The sequence below is a fragment of the Macaca mulatta genome, chromosome 14 (genome assembly GCF_049350105.2).
Source record: "Macaca mulatta isolate MMU2019108-1 chromosome 14, T2T-MMU8v2.0, whole genome shotgun sequence".
Classification (NCBI taxonomy): domain Eukaryota; kingdom Metazoa; phylum Chordata; class Mammalia; order Primates; family Cercopithecidae; genus Macaca; species Macaca mulatta.
Genome location: NC_133419.1, coordinates 40,315,936 through 40,334,158, shown reverse-complemented (window position 1 = coordinate 40,334,158; position 18,223 = coordinate 40,315,936). Strand labels below are relative to the sequence as shown.

The following is an 18,223-nucleotide window of genomic DNA, read 5'->3' as shown; positions in this document are numbered from 1 at the left end:
GTTTATGACTTGGCTTTTCATTCTCTCTGCAGTGTCTATTGAAGAACAACATTTTATATATAATAAATTATATTTATATTTTTCTAATGTTTGGGCTTTTTTGTCTGTTTAAGAAATATTTATCTATCTCAAAGTCACAGCGATTTTCTTCTAGAGGATTTGTGTTTGAGCTTTTACACTTAGGTCTATAATTCATTTCTCATTTTTGTTTGTGAATAGTGTGAGGAAAAGATCAGGGTTGATTTTACACATGCACACACACATTATGTTTATATATAATAGATTATATATTATATATAAGATATATATAATATACATATATACATATATACATATGCAATGTGTGTGCATGTGCAAAATATATATTTTATACTATATGTTGTATATACATAGTGAATATAATATATTCCTTATATCAATTGGATATATCCATTATATAATGTAAAAATATATATTTATATTATATAGTGGATATAATGGATGTATACATATATAATGTGCATGCATGTATAAAGTATGTATAACATATATATTTATATATATGATAAAATCTCCAATTGCTTTCTCACTATTTATTAAATTTAGTATTTTTATACATTGAATTATACTTTGACTTTCTCAACAATCAAATAACTATGTATGTTTTCAACTGACCATATATTTGGGTCAATTTCCAGATTCTGTCCTGATCCGTTGTCATATATGTCTATGCTTATACCAATGACACACTGCCATTAATGTAGCTTTAGAGTTAGTCTTAAAATCAAATAGTGTTAGTCCTACAGCTAGTGCTTTTCTAAAGATTTTGGATACACATTTCAGAAATAGCTTGGCAAATTTACCAAAAATTATCCTGTGGGAATTACAGTCTGTTTGTATTTTATCTGTATATTAATTTAGGGAGACCAGACATCATAAGAATAGTAAATATCTCATTCAATTGCAAACAATATTTTAATTCATAATCATTGGACATCTTTCTGATTATTTAAAATTTTTGTTATTATTCTTAGTAATGTTTTGTAATTTTCAACACAAATGTTTTTCACATTCTTCATTAAATTTTTTCCTAACAATTCGAAATTCATTTTTTCTCTTTATTCACTCTTTTCTTTCTAGTATTCCAATATACATATATTAAAGTGTTTAATATTATTCTGAGCATTTTTGAGACCCTGTTCATCTTTCTTCAAGCTTTTTTCTCTTCACCATTCTCCAGAATGAATCGTTTCTATTAATATCACGTCATATTTACTGACTCTTTTTCTGTCATCTTCATTTTTTAATGTGCATCCAATTCATTTTTCTTTTTAGAATTTTCATTTGCTTTTTAAAATAATGGTATGCAACTTTTATGTTAAGATTTCCTCTTTTATCAAGAACATATTAGCTATAAGTTCTTAATCCTATTTTTAATAGCTGCCTTAAAGTGTTTTTCTGCTATATTCAACATATAGACTATCTAGATATTGGTTATAATTCTTTACTCTTGTGTGTGACTTTGGAACATATATATATATATATATTATATTAATAACTAGTGAGATTTTATGTTATGATGGAGATTTTGGTTGATATAGAGACTCTGGATTTTATCTTGTGAATATTTTCAATTTTTTTTTCTAGAATGCTGTTAAAGTACTGGTAATCAACTTGATTCATGTAGGGTTTGTTTTATACTTTGCCTAGTGCCAGTACTTAAAAAGTGCAAGGTAGTACCCAAGCTCCTCTAATTTAATTGAGCTAAACCTCCAAAGATGTGTCCCCACCCCTCCAAAATCCTGTCCAGGTTTGATTTACATTTTTTTAAGGTATGTTCGAAATAAGCCTTATTCTAGGGCAGGGATCAAAAAACATTTGCTGTAGGTGAACACACAGTAAATATTTTAGTCTGAACAGTAAATATTTTAGTCTGAACAGGCCATATGGTTAACTACTGAATTCCACCATTGTAGCACAAAAACAACTAGACAATAGTTAAACAAATAAAGGTGGTTGTGTTTTAATAAAACTTATATACAAAATCAGTCAGTAAGCAAGATTTTGACTGTGGGCTGTAGTTTGCCAACAACTCTTTAGTGTTTAGCTATTAATCTAAAGATGGCTGTTTTGATTGCCTGTGGTGTTAAGAGTTTATGGGTGTCTTTGGAGCTCTTATCCTTCTACAGTGCTTAACCTTGAGTTTTTCTCCTCTCCTCTCCTCTCAGCCGTGTAGAATTTGTTCTATTATTGCCTTTGTATAATTTATTACCCTGGTATGTGTAGACCAACTCTCAGCCAAGGATGTCCAGGAACACTCCTCCATTACCCAAGCTGATTTTTGGGAGCCCCACCCCTGCTCACTTCATACTTCTCTGATGCCCTGTACCACATGTTGTAGCCATTTGATCTGTTCTAAACTCTGCTTTCCACCTCAATAGCTCAGTACAATTACAGTGATCTTCTTGGGCCATTGCTCTTTGCACTTTGGTTAAGAAATTGTCATCAGGCAGAAAGCTGATGCAGTCATGGGTCTTACCTAGTCAGTTTCCTATATTTCAAGGTTCATTGCCTGGCACAATTGTTCATAGTTGTTTATAGGAGGAGAGCTAGTCCAATATTGATCACCTGTCATCTCTGTCATGTCTAGAGGCAGATAATTTGAATCCTTTTTTTAAAGTTATATTTTAGGTTTGAGAGTACATGTGAATGTATGTTTCATTGGTAAACCCTTGTTGTCCTGGGTGTTTGTTGCACATATTATTTTCTCACCCAGGTATTAATCCCAGTACCCACTAGTTATCTTTTCTGCTCCTTTCCCTCCTTTCTACTCCTCCTCCCCACTCAAGTAGACTCTAGTGTCTGTTGTTTCCTTCTTTGTGTTCCTAAGTTCTTATCATTTAGCTCCCACTTATAAGTGAGAACATGCAGTATTTGGTTTTCTGTTCTTGTTTTAGTTTGCTAAGGATAATAGCCTAATCTTTCTTTAAATATCAGGAAATATAAATATCTAACTCGAATTTAAGAAAAAAAAATTTCTTTACATTAACTGAAAATGCAAGGTTCACTTATTTCAGGCACAGTTTGAATGAGTTTTTCACCAAAGCCTGTCACCAAAGCCTGCTCTATATGTATTTCTTATTTTTTTGTTTTATTTTATTCTATAGGACAGTATAGCCTCCTGCTGTTCTCTTTTATTCTAGCAATAATGTATATTTGAGTTTAGGCCTAAACATCTTCATATTACTCTGCAAAGAGAAATAATATACTGTATCTTCCCTTAGATGAAGAAAAGAGACAATTTTTATTCCAGAAAACATCAGTAAATATATTCTAGTTTCTGCATAAAGTCATTTAAGTGCCTAAATATAATTTCAATTATTTAACTAGAAAGTTAAGAATTGAGATAGAGTGATTGCTTTAAGAAATTACATCTCCATCTTTGCAACTGAGCACTGAGATCTCACCTGGCATGTATGGCTGCAAAAGAATGTGAGGCAGAATGGATGAGAAAGAGTGGAGTTATTACTCACGTCTTAGGAGGCAAGTTCATCTTATGACTTGTTCATCTGGTTTTCTGTGTTTTTGTGGGAACACACACACACACACACACACACACACACACACACACACACACTTTCTCTTTCTTGAGGAATTCTAGGAATTATCTTAGGAATTAAGATGAACCATGCATTTGTACTTTATGTTCTTAGCGCCTTAAAAATGGTGTGCTGAGTTGCATTATAAAATCTGTTAGAAGTTTATTTTAGAACCTACTACTCGGAAAACTTCTGAATCTTCTGTGTCTCTGGTAGGTTTACTATCTTTGATAATGAGAATTTTGGAGCCAAGAGCATTACTTTTTACAAGTGGCTGCCAGAAGTCTGGGAACAAAATTTTCAGCTAAGCCAAAACTCAGCCAAGACAGATAGAAGTTTTATGGCTCCACTATCAGTGCTTTTTTCTGCTGTTGCATCCCCTACCCTACCTTTGCATCACATTCATGCAGCATATTATCATATATTTTTTTCCATAAACCTGATATGATTTACTTGTCTTTAAGATTTTATTACTTTTAATGTGAAATTGTCTCACATCCTTTTTAGAGGAGAGCATGGTATAGTTTTATATTCTATAAACCTCAGTAAGATTTATCAGAAAAAATAAAGACAACTGGATAATTTTACCTGCAGGGAAAGGGGTGAAGGAATAATGTTTAAAAATTTTATCAATAAAAAGTTATTTCAGAATTTTTGAATTACAAATCTTATGTATGACTGATGAGTTAGAACTTCGCAAATTTAGCTAGTTGCCAAAATTTTATAAAATGAATCACTGAAATTTCAGATAAAATGTAATCATCTAGCATCAAATCCCTTTTCTTTTCTGCTTCATCCAACACAGTTATACCTTAATGTTTCCCAGAAGAAAACAGAGTTTATGCACCGAACACATTACTGGTGCTATCCTTTAGAATCTAGCCCTACTTAAGGTCCATTCTGAGAAAAAAATAACAAGTAACACTCCCTTGGAGCACTACACTTAGTGTAACTGAGCCAGAAACAAAACCAAGCTCCAGCATTTTATGGTCTATAAAAACTTGAGGTTCTACATTTTCATAATTGTTAAAAAGTATATTAAGAATTTACATTAAGAATGTGGTGGCCGGGCGCGGTGGCTCAAGCCTGTAATCCCAGCACTTTGGGAGGCCGAGGCGGGCGGATCACGAGGTCAGGAGATCGAGACCATCCTGGCTAACACGGTGAAACCCCGTCTCTACTAAAAATACAAAAAACTAGCCGGGCACGGTGGCGGGCGCCTGTAGTCCCAGCTACTCGGGAGGCTGAGGCAGGAGAATGGCGTAAACCCGGGAGGCGGAGCTTGCAGTGAGCTGAGATCCGGCCACTGCACTCCAGCCTGGGTGACAGAGCAAGACTCCGTCTCAAAAAAAAAAAAAAAAAAAAAAGAATGTGGTACATATACACCACGGAATAATAGGCAGCCATAAAAAGAATGAAATTATGTCCTTTGCAGCAACATGGATGAAAATGGAGGCCATAATCCTAAGCACATTAATACAGGAACATAAAACTAAATGCTACATGTTCTCACTTATAAGAAAGAGATAAGCATGGAATACACATAGACATAAATATGGAAACAGTGGACACTGTCGTCTACTAGAGCAATTACCCTCAACCTGTGTGGTACCAGTGACCAGTATCATGGAAGACCATTTTTCCACGTACCTGAGATGGGCCCAGAGAGTGGTTTCATGATTATTCAAGTGCATTACATTTGTCATTAGATTCTCATAAAGAGCACACAGCTGAGATCCCTTGCATGCACAGTTCACAATAGGGTTCATGCCCCTATGAAAATCTAATGCTGCTGCTGACCTGACAGGAGGTAGAGTTCCGCTTTGCCCACTTGCCAGCTGCTTACCTCCTGCTGTGCTGCCCAGTTCCTAACAAACCACAGAACAGTACTGGTCTGTGGCATAGGGGCTGGGGACCACCGTACTAGAGCGTGGAAGGAGGGTGTTGGGTTGAAAAACTATATACTGGGTACTATAGTCACTATTGGCATGATGGTATCTATATGGCAAACCTCAGCATCATGCAATAGCCCCATATAACAAATCTTCACATGTACTCTCTGTATCTAAAATAAGAGTTGAAATATTTTTTAAAAATTATGAAAAAAAATTATGACTACTCTGTATGATTTAATCCAGTATCCTTTCCAAACTAGGATCAAAGTATTACAATATGGGATGATATCTACAAGTCCTTTTATTACTTTTTCTTATCCTTTTTTTTTCAACTCTGGTTTCCTAACATCTCTTGGCTGGATTTTTACCAGGTTGAATGACTTCCTAGAAAAGGTAAATTATTAAAACCCTGGGCATGGCCGGGTGTGGTGGCTTATGCTTGTAATTCCAGCACTTTGGGAGGCTGAGGCAGGCAGATCGTCTGAGGTCACAAGATCGAGACTAGCCTGATCACAATGGCAAGACTCTATTTTTACTAAAACAATACAAAAATTAGCTGGGTGTGGTGGCATGCACCTGTAATCCCAACTACTTGGGAGGCTGAGGCACGAGAATCACTTGAACCCAGGTGGCAGAGGTTGCAGTGAGCCAAGATCACGCCACTGCACTCCAGCCTGAGTGACAGCAAAGTGAGACTCCTTAAAACAAACAAACAAACAAACAAACCTGGGCATGAATGGCAATAAAACTTTCAAATGCAAATTTGCTATTTTTCTTGGAATTTCTTCTTTCTGCCCTGATACAAGTTTCCTGAATTGTTATTTTTATTACCTTTATGATGAATTTATGGCAGGTAATATAGACTATATTATCATATAGTCATGTATTACTATTGACCTGGTACTACTATAAATATTTTAAAGATATTGACTAATTTAATTCCCCCAATAAGCCTATATGTTAAGTACTATTATTCATCTTTAAAGAAGAGGAAACTGAAACATGGGAATATTAAATATTTAAGTGTTGAAAATTAGTAAGGGGTAAAAACTAGTACTCCAGTTTCAGTGTGAGCTCCAAAGTTCATCTCCTACCATCTTTGTTCTGCTGTCTCTCTAAAGCGAAAGACAACAGCATTGTCCTTATTATTTTTAAGTATGTTCCCTCAATACCTAGTTTAATGAGAGTGTTGAACATGAAGGGATGCTGAATTATATCAAAGGCCTTTTCTGTGCCTATTGAGATAATCATGTGGATTTTTTTCTTTAGTTCTGTTTATGTGATGAATAACATTTATTGATTTGCGTATGTTGAACCAGACTTGCATTCTGGGTGTAAATCCAACTTGATTGTGATGGATAAACTTTTTGATGTGCTTCTGGATTCGGTCTGCCAGCATTTTATTGAGGGTTTTTGCATTGATGTTCATCAAGGATATTTGCCTAAAGTTTTCTTTTTGTTGTTGTTGTATGTCTGCCAGGTTTTGGTGTCAGAATGATGCTGACCTCATAAAATGCATTGGGGAGGAGTCCTTACTTTTCAACTGTTTGTAATAGTTTTAGTAAAAATGGTCCCAGCTCTTCTTTGTACCTCTGGTATATTTCAGCTGTAAGTCTGTCTGATCCTGGGCTTTTCTGGTTGGTAGGCTATTTATTACTGCTTCAATTTTAGAACACATTATTGGACTATTTATGGATTCAGTTTCTTCCTGGTTCAGTCTTGGGAGGCTGTTTGTTTCCAAGAACTTACTCATTTCTTCTAGATTTTCTAGTTTATGTGTATAGAAGTGTTTATAGTATTCTCTGATTTTTTTTTTTTTTTTTTTTTGTATTCCTGTGATGGTCAATGGCGATATCTCCATGATCATTTCTGATTGTGTCTATTTGTGTCTTCTCTCTTTTCTTCTTTATTAGTCTAGCTAGCATTCTGTATATTTATTAGTTTTTTTCAGAAAAACAGCTCCTGTGTTCATTGATTTTTTGTAGGTTATTTTGTGTTCAGCTCTGATATGGTTATTTCTTGCCTTTTGCTAGATTTGGGGTTTGCTCTTGATTCTCTAGTTCTTTAAGTTGTGTTGTTAGGTTGTTAATTTGAGATTCTTCTAGTTTTTTGATGTGGGTTTTTGGTGCTATAAATTTCCTTCTTAACACTGTTTTAGCTGCATCCCAGAGATTTTGGTATGTTGTCTCTTTGTTCTCATTAGTTTTAAATAACTTCTTCATTTTTGTCTTAATTTTATTATTCAGCCAGAAGTCATTCAGCAGCAGGTTGTTCAATTTCCATGTACTTTTGTGGTTTTGAATGAATTTCTTAGTCTTCAATCTGGGAGACTGTTTGTTATGATTTTAGTTCCTTTGCATTTACCAAGGAGTGTTTTACTTCCAATTATGTGATCAATTTTAGAGTGAAAGCCATGCAGCAATGAGAAGAATGTATCTTACGCTGTTTTTTGATGGAGAGTTCTGTAGATATCTATCAGGTCTGCTTGATCCAGAGTTCAGTTAAGTTCCTAATTATCTTTGTTTGGCTAATATTGTCCATGGGGTCTTAACATCTCTCACTATTATCATGTGGGAGTATAAGTCTCTTTGTAGGTCTCTAAGGACTTACTTTAAGAATCTGGGACCTCCTGTATTGGGTGCATATATATTTAGAATAGTTAGCTCTTCTTGTTGAATTGAACCCTTTACCATTATGTAATGCCGCCCTTTATCTTTTTTGATCTTTGTTGATTTAATGTCTATTTTGTCAGAAACTAGGATTGTGACCTCTGCTTTTTTGTGTTTTTCATTTGCTTGGTAAATTTTCCTCCATCCCTTTATTTTGAACCTATGTGTGTCTTTGCACATGAGATGGATCTCTTGAAGATAGCATACAGACGGGTCTTGACTCTACCAACCTTGGCATTCTGTTTCTTTTAATTGGGGCATTTAGTCCATTTACCTTTAAGATTAATATTGTTATATGTGAATTTGATTCTGTCATGATGCTGGAACTAACATTTTCTTACACACATTAAAAAAGGGAATTTTACATAAGTAGTTCTATGTATTTATGACAGATAATGTTTCTACCAATACAATGAAATACATGTGATTTAAATATAAAATTTATAAATTCTTATTTCTTTGAGCCTCTGAGTTTGGGTTTCTGTTTCACAATAGTAGCTAATTAACCCGTATAGATATGAGTTATCAGGAATACTGTTACGATTAAATAAATTTTAGCAGACATCTAAATGATGAGAAGAAGAAAATAATGCTAGGAATTTTTAAGACCTTGCAATATAGATAAACTTAGCACTTTTGAGGTAAAATAAGGCCAGTATATCAAGAAAGATTGAGAAGGAGAAAATAATGTAGTGCATTGTTATGGTAAAACATATTATTTTTAAATCAACGAATAAATAGGGAAAATGTTCATATGTGAGTTTCCTGGGGCCAGTGATCTTGGCTGGACTGAAGTATTATTCTAGGGATCTGCCAGCAGTTTGACTGTAAGCTGGGTTTATTGTAACTATTTACAATATTAATATGTTGATTAATGTAACCTCTCACTCTATTCCTTTTTTTAGCTTCATTTTCTTTGTAGCAACTGTCACTATCTGATTTTATATATGTATATTCTGTGTCTTTTTAAAGACAAGGGTTTCTTTTTCTTCATTCTACAATTAGTTCAGAGAATAGTTTTTGATTTATATTAAAACATATGTAATATTTGCTGAATTACACAATTATTGAATGAATTTTGATACCTAATAAAATGGCAGCTTCCATATAGAAAATTAAATGCATTTTATTTTTCTTGCTCTCAACAGATACCACAATCAACTGTAAGATGTAAACAATTTAAAAATATAAGTTTGTAGGTTATTTAGAGAAAATATTTGTTATGGCTGTTGTTGTGGTGGTTGTGGTTGTGGTTGTTGTTTTAACTAATCTCAGCAATTCTCATGGCCCAGCACCAAGCCTGAAATAGTGGAGAACACAGAGATTAATCAAAGGATGAATGGGTAAATGGAACAATAATGGAATAAAGCAAGGCGGTGCAAATGCTATATGTATGCAGATAATGGAACTTCCAATTCTTCATATTCCTAATTTGAGCCTGGCTAGTGTGGTGTAGAATAAGTATTGCCATTTCCAGTTTAGAAAAGTCAAGGGCTTTGCCAAAGATCACATAGCTGGGAAATGGTAGAGGCAAGATTTGAATATATAACTTTCAAATCTGAGGGTACTGCTTTTCTCTTCTAATAGCACAATAATGACACTTGTAATGGTATAGAGATATGGTAGGATAGAGTAGTGTATGGGATTAAAAAACAAAAAATAATAATAAAACTAGAGTACATACTAGCACATTTGTCTACTTGGGCTGCCATAATAAAATACCATTGACTAAGTGTCTTAAACAATAAAAATCTCTTATCTCACAGTTCTGCATGCTAGAAGTCCCAGAGCGAGGTGTCCATATGTTTAATTTCTGACGAAGGCTCTTCCTGGCTTGTAGACTGTGCCTTCTCTGTGTGTCTTCACTTGGCCCATACCTGTGAGCGCAAAGAAGTATCTCTGTTGTTTTTTCCCTCTGTTTACATTAACATGTGTCCTATGGAACTAGGGCCTCACTCTTGTGACTTCATTTAATTTAAATTAACCCCAGAGTGCTCTGTCTCCAAATACAGTGAGAAGGGGTTGAGGCTTCAACATATACATTTTGGGGGGATAAAATTCAGTCTATACTAACTAGAAATATAAGTGATGGATTTAAATCACAAGTATTCCTAGAGACTTGAATTGGGTCCTTGAAACTAGATGTTTTGGTCTAGTGAAGCATTTAGTGCATATTCATCCGAACTACTATTTTCTGCATATTCTTCACATCAAATTATCATGATATATAGTATTTTTAACCTGAATTCTAAATGAATCTTATAGGACACTGTTTTTTTTTTCTCTCTTCTCTCTTTTTACAATTTTTTGGTGATATATGACAGATGCCTAAAATACATAGGGAAATTGCAGAATTTATCTAGAAGGTTTATCTCTTATTTTACAGGCGCAGCAGCTTACTGATCTGGAACAAAAATTAGCTGTAGCCAAAAATGAATTGGAGAAAGCAGCTCTTGACAGGGTAAGTCTACATTCATGAACCATTAAAACTTTAGTTTTAGCAAAAAAAAAAAAAAAAGTTAAAGTATGTCCATTGCTTTTCTTGATTTATTAATGTGATTCCAGATGCTGTGTATATAAGATAGTTACAGAATTCAGGAAGGTTTGATATCTTCTTTGGAATCCAATTATTTATTTGTTTTGCTGCTACAGTAAATTGACTGATGGTTCAGTCTTTGTGAGTTCATGGCTCCATTTTTCACCTCACTAATATGTTTATTCCATAATACCATGAATAAACATGCTTTAAAACATCAACTAAGGCACTATATATTAACTCTGGGTGATGAGTTATGAAGCAAAAGGAACTAATTAGTGGCATCAAATTGTTATAACCAGTTTTTGAATGTGTATATCTTATCATTTGTATTTATCTATATTTGCTTGGAAACATGAACAATAACACTGAGTACAGCAATGTTTATATTAATAATAAATGGAAGTAATTTAACTGTTTACTGTAGGATAATTAATGCACCTATTTTTATATATTTTCTATACTCAAATTTGGAAATAGTAATTAAAACATAATATTAACAAATATACATAAATGGATGCACAATCGCTGCAATATGGTTTAAATCCTAGAAGATCATTAGATTCCCATGATTCTGAAGCAGGCTGGTCTTCTCTGAGTTGTTACCCTCTCTGACTCTTGGAATAGTCTTCATGATATTAGATGTTTTCCCATTTGACTTCACATAATCCTTTTAGTCAATCAATGACTAAGTAGTTTTGAAGTGCCTTTTTTGTTGTGGCCATCCTATGCTAGGTACAATGGAAAATAGAAAATATATGAGACAAGGTCTTGGGTCCCATATCTCTCACAATTTTGTTTAGCACTAACAATTAGGAAATAATTGTATGCTAGGACATGAGGCAACAGAAGCACAGAGAATACATATGTATTCTGTAAGTACCTGTGGGTCATAGGGCATGGTATAGTCACAAAACACTTTATTTTGCAACTAGAATTTGGCCTGAGTCACAGAGCTCGGGGTTATTGTAGAGTTGTTCCTCCATCTTTAGTTGTACATATTCTTACCCATTCGATGCTCTTCTCCTCCCAATTCCACCTCCTAACCCCTGTCATTATGTCCCTAAATTTCAGGATGAGAGCCTGATGTTGCAGTGGTTAAATAATGGTCTCCAGAGATAGTTTACTTGTGTTCAAATCATGACTCTTTGACTGAATGGTCATGTTCAAATTCCTCAAAAATCTTCATGTCTCACTGGGAATAACAATAAACTGTATTTATAATGGTGATGAGAAAATTACACATAGTCAAAAATTACAGTACTAGGTACAATGCCTGGAAAACATTCAGTAAGTAAACTTAGAAGTTATTATTGTTACTGAGTGAGATCACAGATGACTTCTCTGTGATAAAAATTCCCTCTTTAACCTTGAGATCTTGTCACACCTTTTGGTAAATGTAAATGCCTTTTATATTACTGGAGGCTGATTTTAACAAATCACATGTAAGATACATATGAGGCTCATAAACTGTAGCCATAAAGTCAGATAGAAATGCTAGCTGACTTCAAAAGGGATAAAAACTACAGTTTAATGAAATGGATTTTCACCTCTCTCCATCATCTTTATATGAGGTTTTTAAAATACTCTTAGAGTATCTAGTTCCCAAGAACATAATATCTGGAATTCAAATAATCTTAACTACTTCATACATATTATGAAAAACTCTTAACACTTCAACTTGATTTGTATGACATATTTAATGAAAGAAGTCTCAGTTTAGTATCTCAGTATAAACAATAATATTATCAAGAGCTAAGAATCAACCTTGAGTTTCCAATCAATTATTTATTTGGCAATATCTTATGAATTATATATGGTTGGCCTCAGCTACTGGAATATAAAAGAAGCCTTATGCTAAGAAAATCTCTCAAACTTTTACATTAAAAGTATTTGTATAGTTTCTGTCCCATACAAAATTTCACCCAGGAAAGCATACATTATTACATCCATATTACAGATGACATAGGTAAAATAGGTGACCTGCATAGACTCCAATGACTGAGTAATAACAGAATGAGAAATCTTTTTGCCACCACACAGTGTCTGGCACATCACAGGAATATAACAAATACTTCTTAATTAAAAATAAAGACCTGACCTAAATGAATAAGCATTCTACTCATCCTACATACACGGGACCTGAATATCACTGGAGCAGAGGTCCCAAAATATTGAATGACTTTCCCAGGCTCTCTGAGCTGATTTCATGGCAGAAATAAAGTTAGGGAGAAAACGTTTGGCCTCACAGCCTCTCATGGTCTTTCCAAAGCCTGCAGTTGAGGACTTGGTGTCTGGATGCAAAAGAATTAAGGTAACATGAAAAATATCTTGTAAAGTTTCATTTGGGTAGAGATTAGATATTAGGGGCACAGTTGTCTTTGCAATGTATATCTTCTTGTCCCCAGACAAAATGCATTTTCTTCTGAGAAAAGTACTAACACACACCCCCCTCCAAAAAAAAAAAAAAAAAAACTGTCTCTTAAATCTTCCACCATCTTAGGATCACATATGAGAAATAATTTCTTATAAACTTTTCATATTATACAGTGTAAGTGGTAGTATTTTTTAATATATGAAATAAGTTTATTTTCTAATATACAAGATAAAATGAGAAATATTTCATTATTTTCTCTTGTAACAGAGCACTAACCTATATTCTCTGGAGGGTTTGTTTAATTTTTTATATAAAAACATGTGTTGTGTTAGAAAGTGATGATGCCACAAAAAGGATATAAGCCTTCAAAAAAGTTTGTTAAAAGTGAACATTAAACATATAAACAACAAGATAATTTGAAATGATGGTAAGGATTCAATAAGATATGAAATTAGAAAATATAATAACAATTTTAAGAAAGACGCATTCCTGGAAAGGGTGACAGGGGCTGTTTCCATGAAAATAGTGTGTGAGCTCATACATATAGTTTAAGTGGTAGTTTCTATATGGGTATTTGGAAGAAGGGTTCTGCAAGCAGAGGAAGCAGCATTTGTAAAGGCTGTAATATGGAAATGAGTTTGGGATGCTTGAGGGTCTATATACAAAGGATATTGTGATAAACAGGGCATTTTAGTTAAGGAACTTGCATTTTACTATCACATTTTGAAACAAGTGGGAAAAGTGGTGTGCTTCAGGGAGTGGAAAGACAGAGCAAAAACAAGACTGGCTGTACATGGTTTATATCAGATTTCATTAGGTGACAGCTTGTTTTAGCAAACTTCAAAGTGAACAGTAGCCTGCAGTTTAAAACAAGTGACACCTAACAGTATAAATAAAAATGTAATGCCATCGTGGTATAAAATCATCCTCTGGGTTTTGCTCATGGAACTGAGTCAAGCCAAACCTGAGTATGAGTAATAGGCTCTGTTAAGTTAAAGGAACTTAATAGGCATTAGGTAAGTGGTGGGCAATTCGGACCTGAGGGTTTCTTCGATTTTTAGGCCATATAGGGTAACTTTGTGACCTTGTCATGGCATTTGTAAAATGTCATGGTTCAGGTGGGGGTGTCTTTTAGCATGCTAATGCATTATAATTAGTATATAATGAGCAGTGAGGATGAGCAGCGGTCACCCTCATTGCCTTCTTGGTTTTGGGGGTTTTGGCTGGATTCTTGACTGTAATCTGTTTTATCAGCAAGGTCTTTATGACCTGTATCTTGTGTTGACCTCCTGTCTCACCCTGTGACTTTTAATGCCTAATCCGGGAATGCAGCCCAGTAGGTCTAAGCCCAGCCCCTATTCAAAATGGAGTTGCTCTGGTTCAAACGCCCCTGACACTATTATCTAACAAGGCCCATAGGAATTGAGAGTTTTATCAGAGACAAATTTGTTTTTTCCATTATGTGGGGAAGTCAAGTAGAGGTATAGGCTAATCTGAGAAACGTAAGAATCTACATTGCTATGGCAATGATTCTAAATATAGAAAGTAGATGCAGAAAGAAAGATGGCAAGTTTCATCAACAGAATAAACAGACAACCTATAGAATAGGTAGAAATATTTGCAAATTATGCATCTGACAAAGGTCTAATATCTAGCATATATAAGGAACTTAAATTTATAAGAGAAAAACAAACAACCTCATTAAAAAGTAGGTGAAGGACATGAATAGACACTTTTCAAAAGAAGACATACATGTGGCCAACAAGCATATGAAAAAAGCTCAATATCACTAATTATTAGAAAAATGCAAATCAAAATCACAATGAGATACCATCTCACACTAGTCAAAATGACTGTTATTAAAACGTTAAAAAATAACAGATGGTTGTGAGGTTGCAGAGAAAAGGGAAGACTTATGTAGTTAGTGGGAGTGTAAATTAGTTCATCCATCGTGGAAAGCAGTATAGCAATTCCTCAAAGAACTAAAAGCAGAACAATAATTTGACCCAGCCGTCCCATTACTGGGTACACACCAAGAGTAATAAACATTTTTCTTCCATAAAGACACATGCATATGAGTGTTCATTGCAGCAATATTCACAATAACAAAGGTATAGAATCAACCTAAATACCCTTCAATGACAGATTGGATAAATAATGTGTGATACATATACACTATGGAATAGTATCCAGTCATAAAAAAGAATGAGATCATATCTTTTGCAGGAACATGGATGGAGCTAGAGGCTATTATCCTTAGAAAGCTAATGCAAGTACAGAAAACTAAATACCCACCACTCCCACAAGGGAGCTAAATGATGAAAACTTAGGAACACAAAGAAGAAAACAACAGATACTGGGGTCTACTTGAGGGTGGAGGATGGGAGAAAGGAGAAGAGTAGAGAGGAGTAGAAAGGATAACTGCTGGGTACTGGGCTGAAGACCTGGGAGATGAAATAATCTGTATAACAAACCCTCATGACACACATTTACCTATTTAACGAACCTTCATATGTGCCCCCAAACCTAAAATAAAAGTTAAATAAAGATGGTAACTTTCAAAAAATGATATTTTCTACATCAGAGTAACCTAGAGTATATTTCCTTTCCTGCAAACTATCGTGATGGAAATCATGTTAGTTCAAGAGAAAGTAGTAAGATATATCTTTGTATTTTGGTGTTCAAAATATGTCATGAAATGCATTAGCTCCTAGAAACAGACCGAGTGTGGATAAAAAAGTATGTCATAATGAAATTTATATATTAGGCAATTACATTTGAAAACCGATATATATTTTTGTGGGGAGTCTAGGCTAAGAGGAAAGGGAGAACGCAAACAGATAATCGATGAGCATAGCTAAATGTAAATATGTTAATGCCTCTTTTTTGTAGGAGTCACAGATGAAAGCAATGAAAGAGACTGTGCAGCTCTGCTTGACATCCGTTTTCCGTGATCAGCCTCCTCCCCCTTTAAGTTTAATTGCGTCAAATCCCACTCAGATGTTACTCCCACCCAGGAATATTGCCTCTAAGCTTCCAGATGCAGGGGCCAAAAGCAAGGTACCTACCTTTTATTTGTGCTTTGTAAAGTAACAGCAAGTAATGCGTTGTCTTTTAAGTCCAGTGTATATAATCACCAGAGTGGATTCAAGTATGATAACAAATCTATTGAAAGATTAGGAGGAAAATGGAAGCTAGTAACCCAGCTTGTAAAATTTCCAGTCACTAGAAGACTGTTGGAAGGGAACTTGTCTTTCATAGAGAACCTAGCTGTTTCTTAGGCAGAATCATCTAACTGTTTAATACAAAACAAAAACTAATAATGTTGGAGTAAGTTAAAAGAAAATATCTTGTATTACATTGCAATAAACATAAGAGGTTTGATATGGAGAATATTTTCTTCTGGGGTGTAAGTATCTTCAGAAAAGTATTTATTTTTTTCTTAAGTTCACAACTCTCAACACTGGCTGCACATTAGAATCTTAGTGTAAATATTTTTTTGAAGTGTGCTTAGGTGTATTTACATTTAAAAAGCCTGACTCCTGGGATTTTTTTCCTCAGACCTATTAAATTAGATTTTTTTTGGGGGGGGGGGTTAGACTCCAGTTATCAGTAATTTTTCAAAGTCCCAGGGGACTTTAAGGTGCATTTAACAAATTTGAACAAATCTTCCTCCAAATTCAACTCATTTGAACAAATCTTCCTCCAAATTCCCTCCACCAACCTAGTTTAGACAAAACAAAGACTATTTAATGGTGCTTTTGTTTCAATCTTCAAAAACTTAAATTTGTAGGTCCTACACTGAAATAAATCCTGACAGCCAGAAATCATCTTTGGAGAAAGGAGTTTTGTTTTGGGCACTATGTTGGAAAGATCTAGTTCTCTGATCACTTGTCTGAGCATCACTTGTTATTTAAATGAGTGCTATGGATACCAGCCTGACTTCTAAACGCAAATCCCAAGGGTTGAGCGCAGAAAAACTTAAGAACCACTAATGCAAATACCTAATGATGTGTTACATCTGACTTTCTTACTGCTTATTTCTGAGATTTCCTATTTTTGAATTAAAGTGGGTCGATTAGGGAAATGCTACTTTCAGGATGGAGAGTCAGAAATAAGTAGAATGAAATAAATCTTCTGACGTACTGTTTTTATCTGTAACTAGTCAACTTATGAACTACAAAGATTTAATCTGTGAGATCCTTATGTAATATTAATGTTTCTCTTTTAAAAATTATTCAAAACAACATAATTTAACTTTATTATATTATTGTCTGTGTTTTTATATGTACTGAAGGACCTCTAAGAATTTCAAAGCCAATATTTTTCTCATTAGTTTTGTTCTGCCTTTTCACTGAAAAGTAGAGATTCAAAGTGTTTGTTTACCTAACAAAACTCAGGCAAAATAAGTACATGATAATGTAGTTTTTAAATGTTCGTCATGAAACATTCCAGGTAAGTTCTTTGAAACTGGTCATTGGTGAAATGCACAGCTGCAGACAGCCTTACCCATCTGTCAGGAAACCACACCCTTAGTCCACTTAGTGTTAAACCTCCAAAGGATGAGGAAAGGTTCAGTCTCATTAAGACTCATGACTTTGGACAAAACAGCTTTGTAATTCTATGGGCACATTATATTTGTTTCCAACTCAAAATATATCTGTTTAAAGTCATTATTAAAACTAGACTGTTTTTGACACTGAATGTGTGGAGGAAATTACTAGTTGTTGCTATAACTGGTTTTCTATGAATAAATGTATGCCTTGTCTTTGAAATAAATAATAAATTTTTATTATTTATCTTGGCTTATCACAGAAAAAAAGATAGAAAATCATTTAGAAGACCATAGTTTGGTGATTGCCTATTTTTAAAAAAATAACAAGAAAGTCAATTGTTTAAGATAGTATTTAGTAAGTCTAATTTAATGTACTATAGAATGTTCTGTTTTACAAAGATGTCCATTAAAAGTTTGGATGCTGTTTAAGTTTTGCTCATATTATTTATCTTTTTAATAGTGGTAAAATTGTAATTTTTGTATGCTTGGGACTTAATCCCTAAGCAGTACCCTCACAAATAATATTTTTAAAATCTTGAATAATATAATGTGATACAGGTGTGTATAATAAAACAAACATTTCAGCCATGGAATAATTATTCTCTATATCCAA

General features: G+C 34.1%; 1 protein-coding gene across 2 annotated transcripts in view; it reads left to right on the top strand.

The window, feature by feature from the left end:
- Window positions 1–18,223, top strand: part of LUZP2 (leucine zipper protein 2) — a 577,754-nt gene that overhangs the window by 470,930 nt on the left and 88,601 nt on the right. For both annotated transcript variants that reach the window (XM_015114623.3, XM_015114622.3), the window contains exons 8-9: window positions 10,529–10,603; window positions 15,948–16,115. In XM_015114623.3, the coding sequence (XP_014970109.2) occupies window positions 10,529–10,603; window positions 15,948–16,115 (243 nt within the window). The remainder of the gene's footprint in view (window positions 1–10,528; window positions 10,604–15,947; window positions 16,116–18,223) is intronic.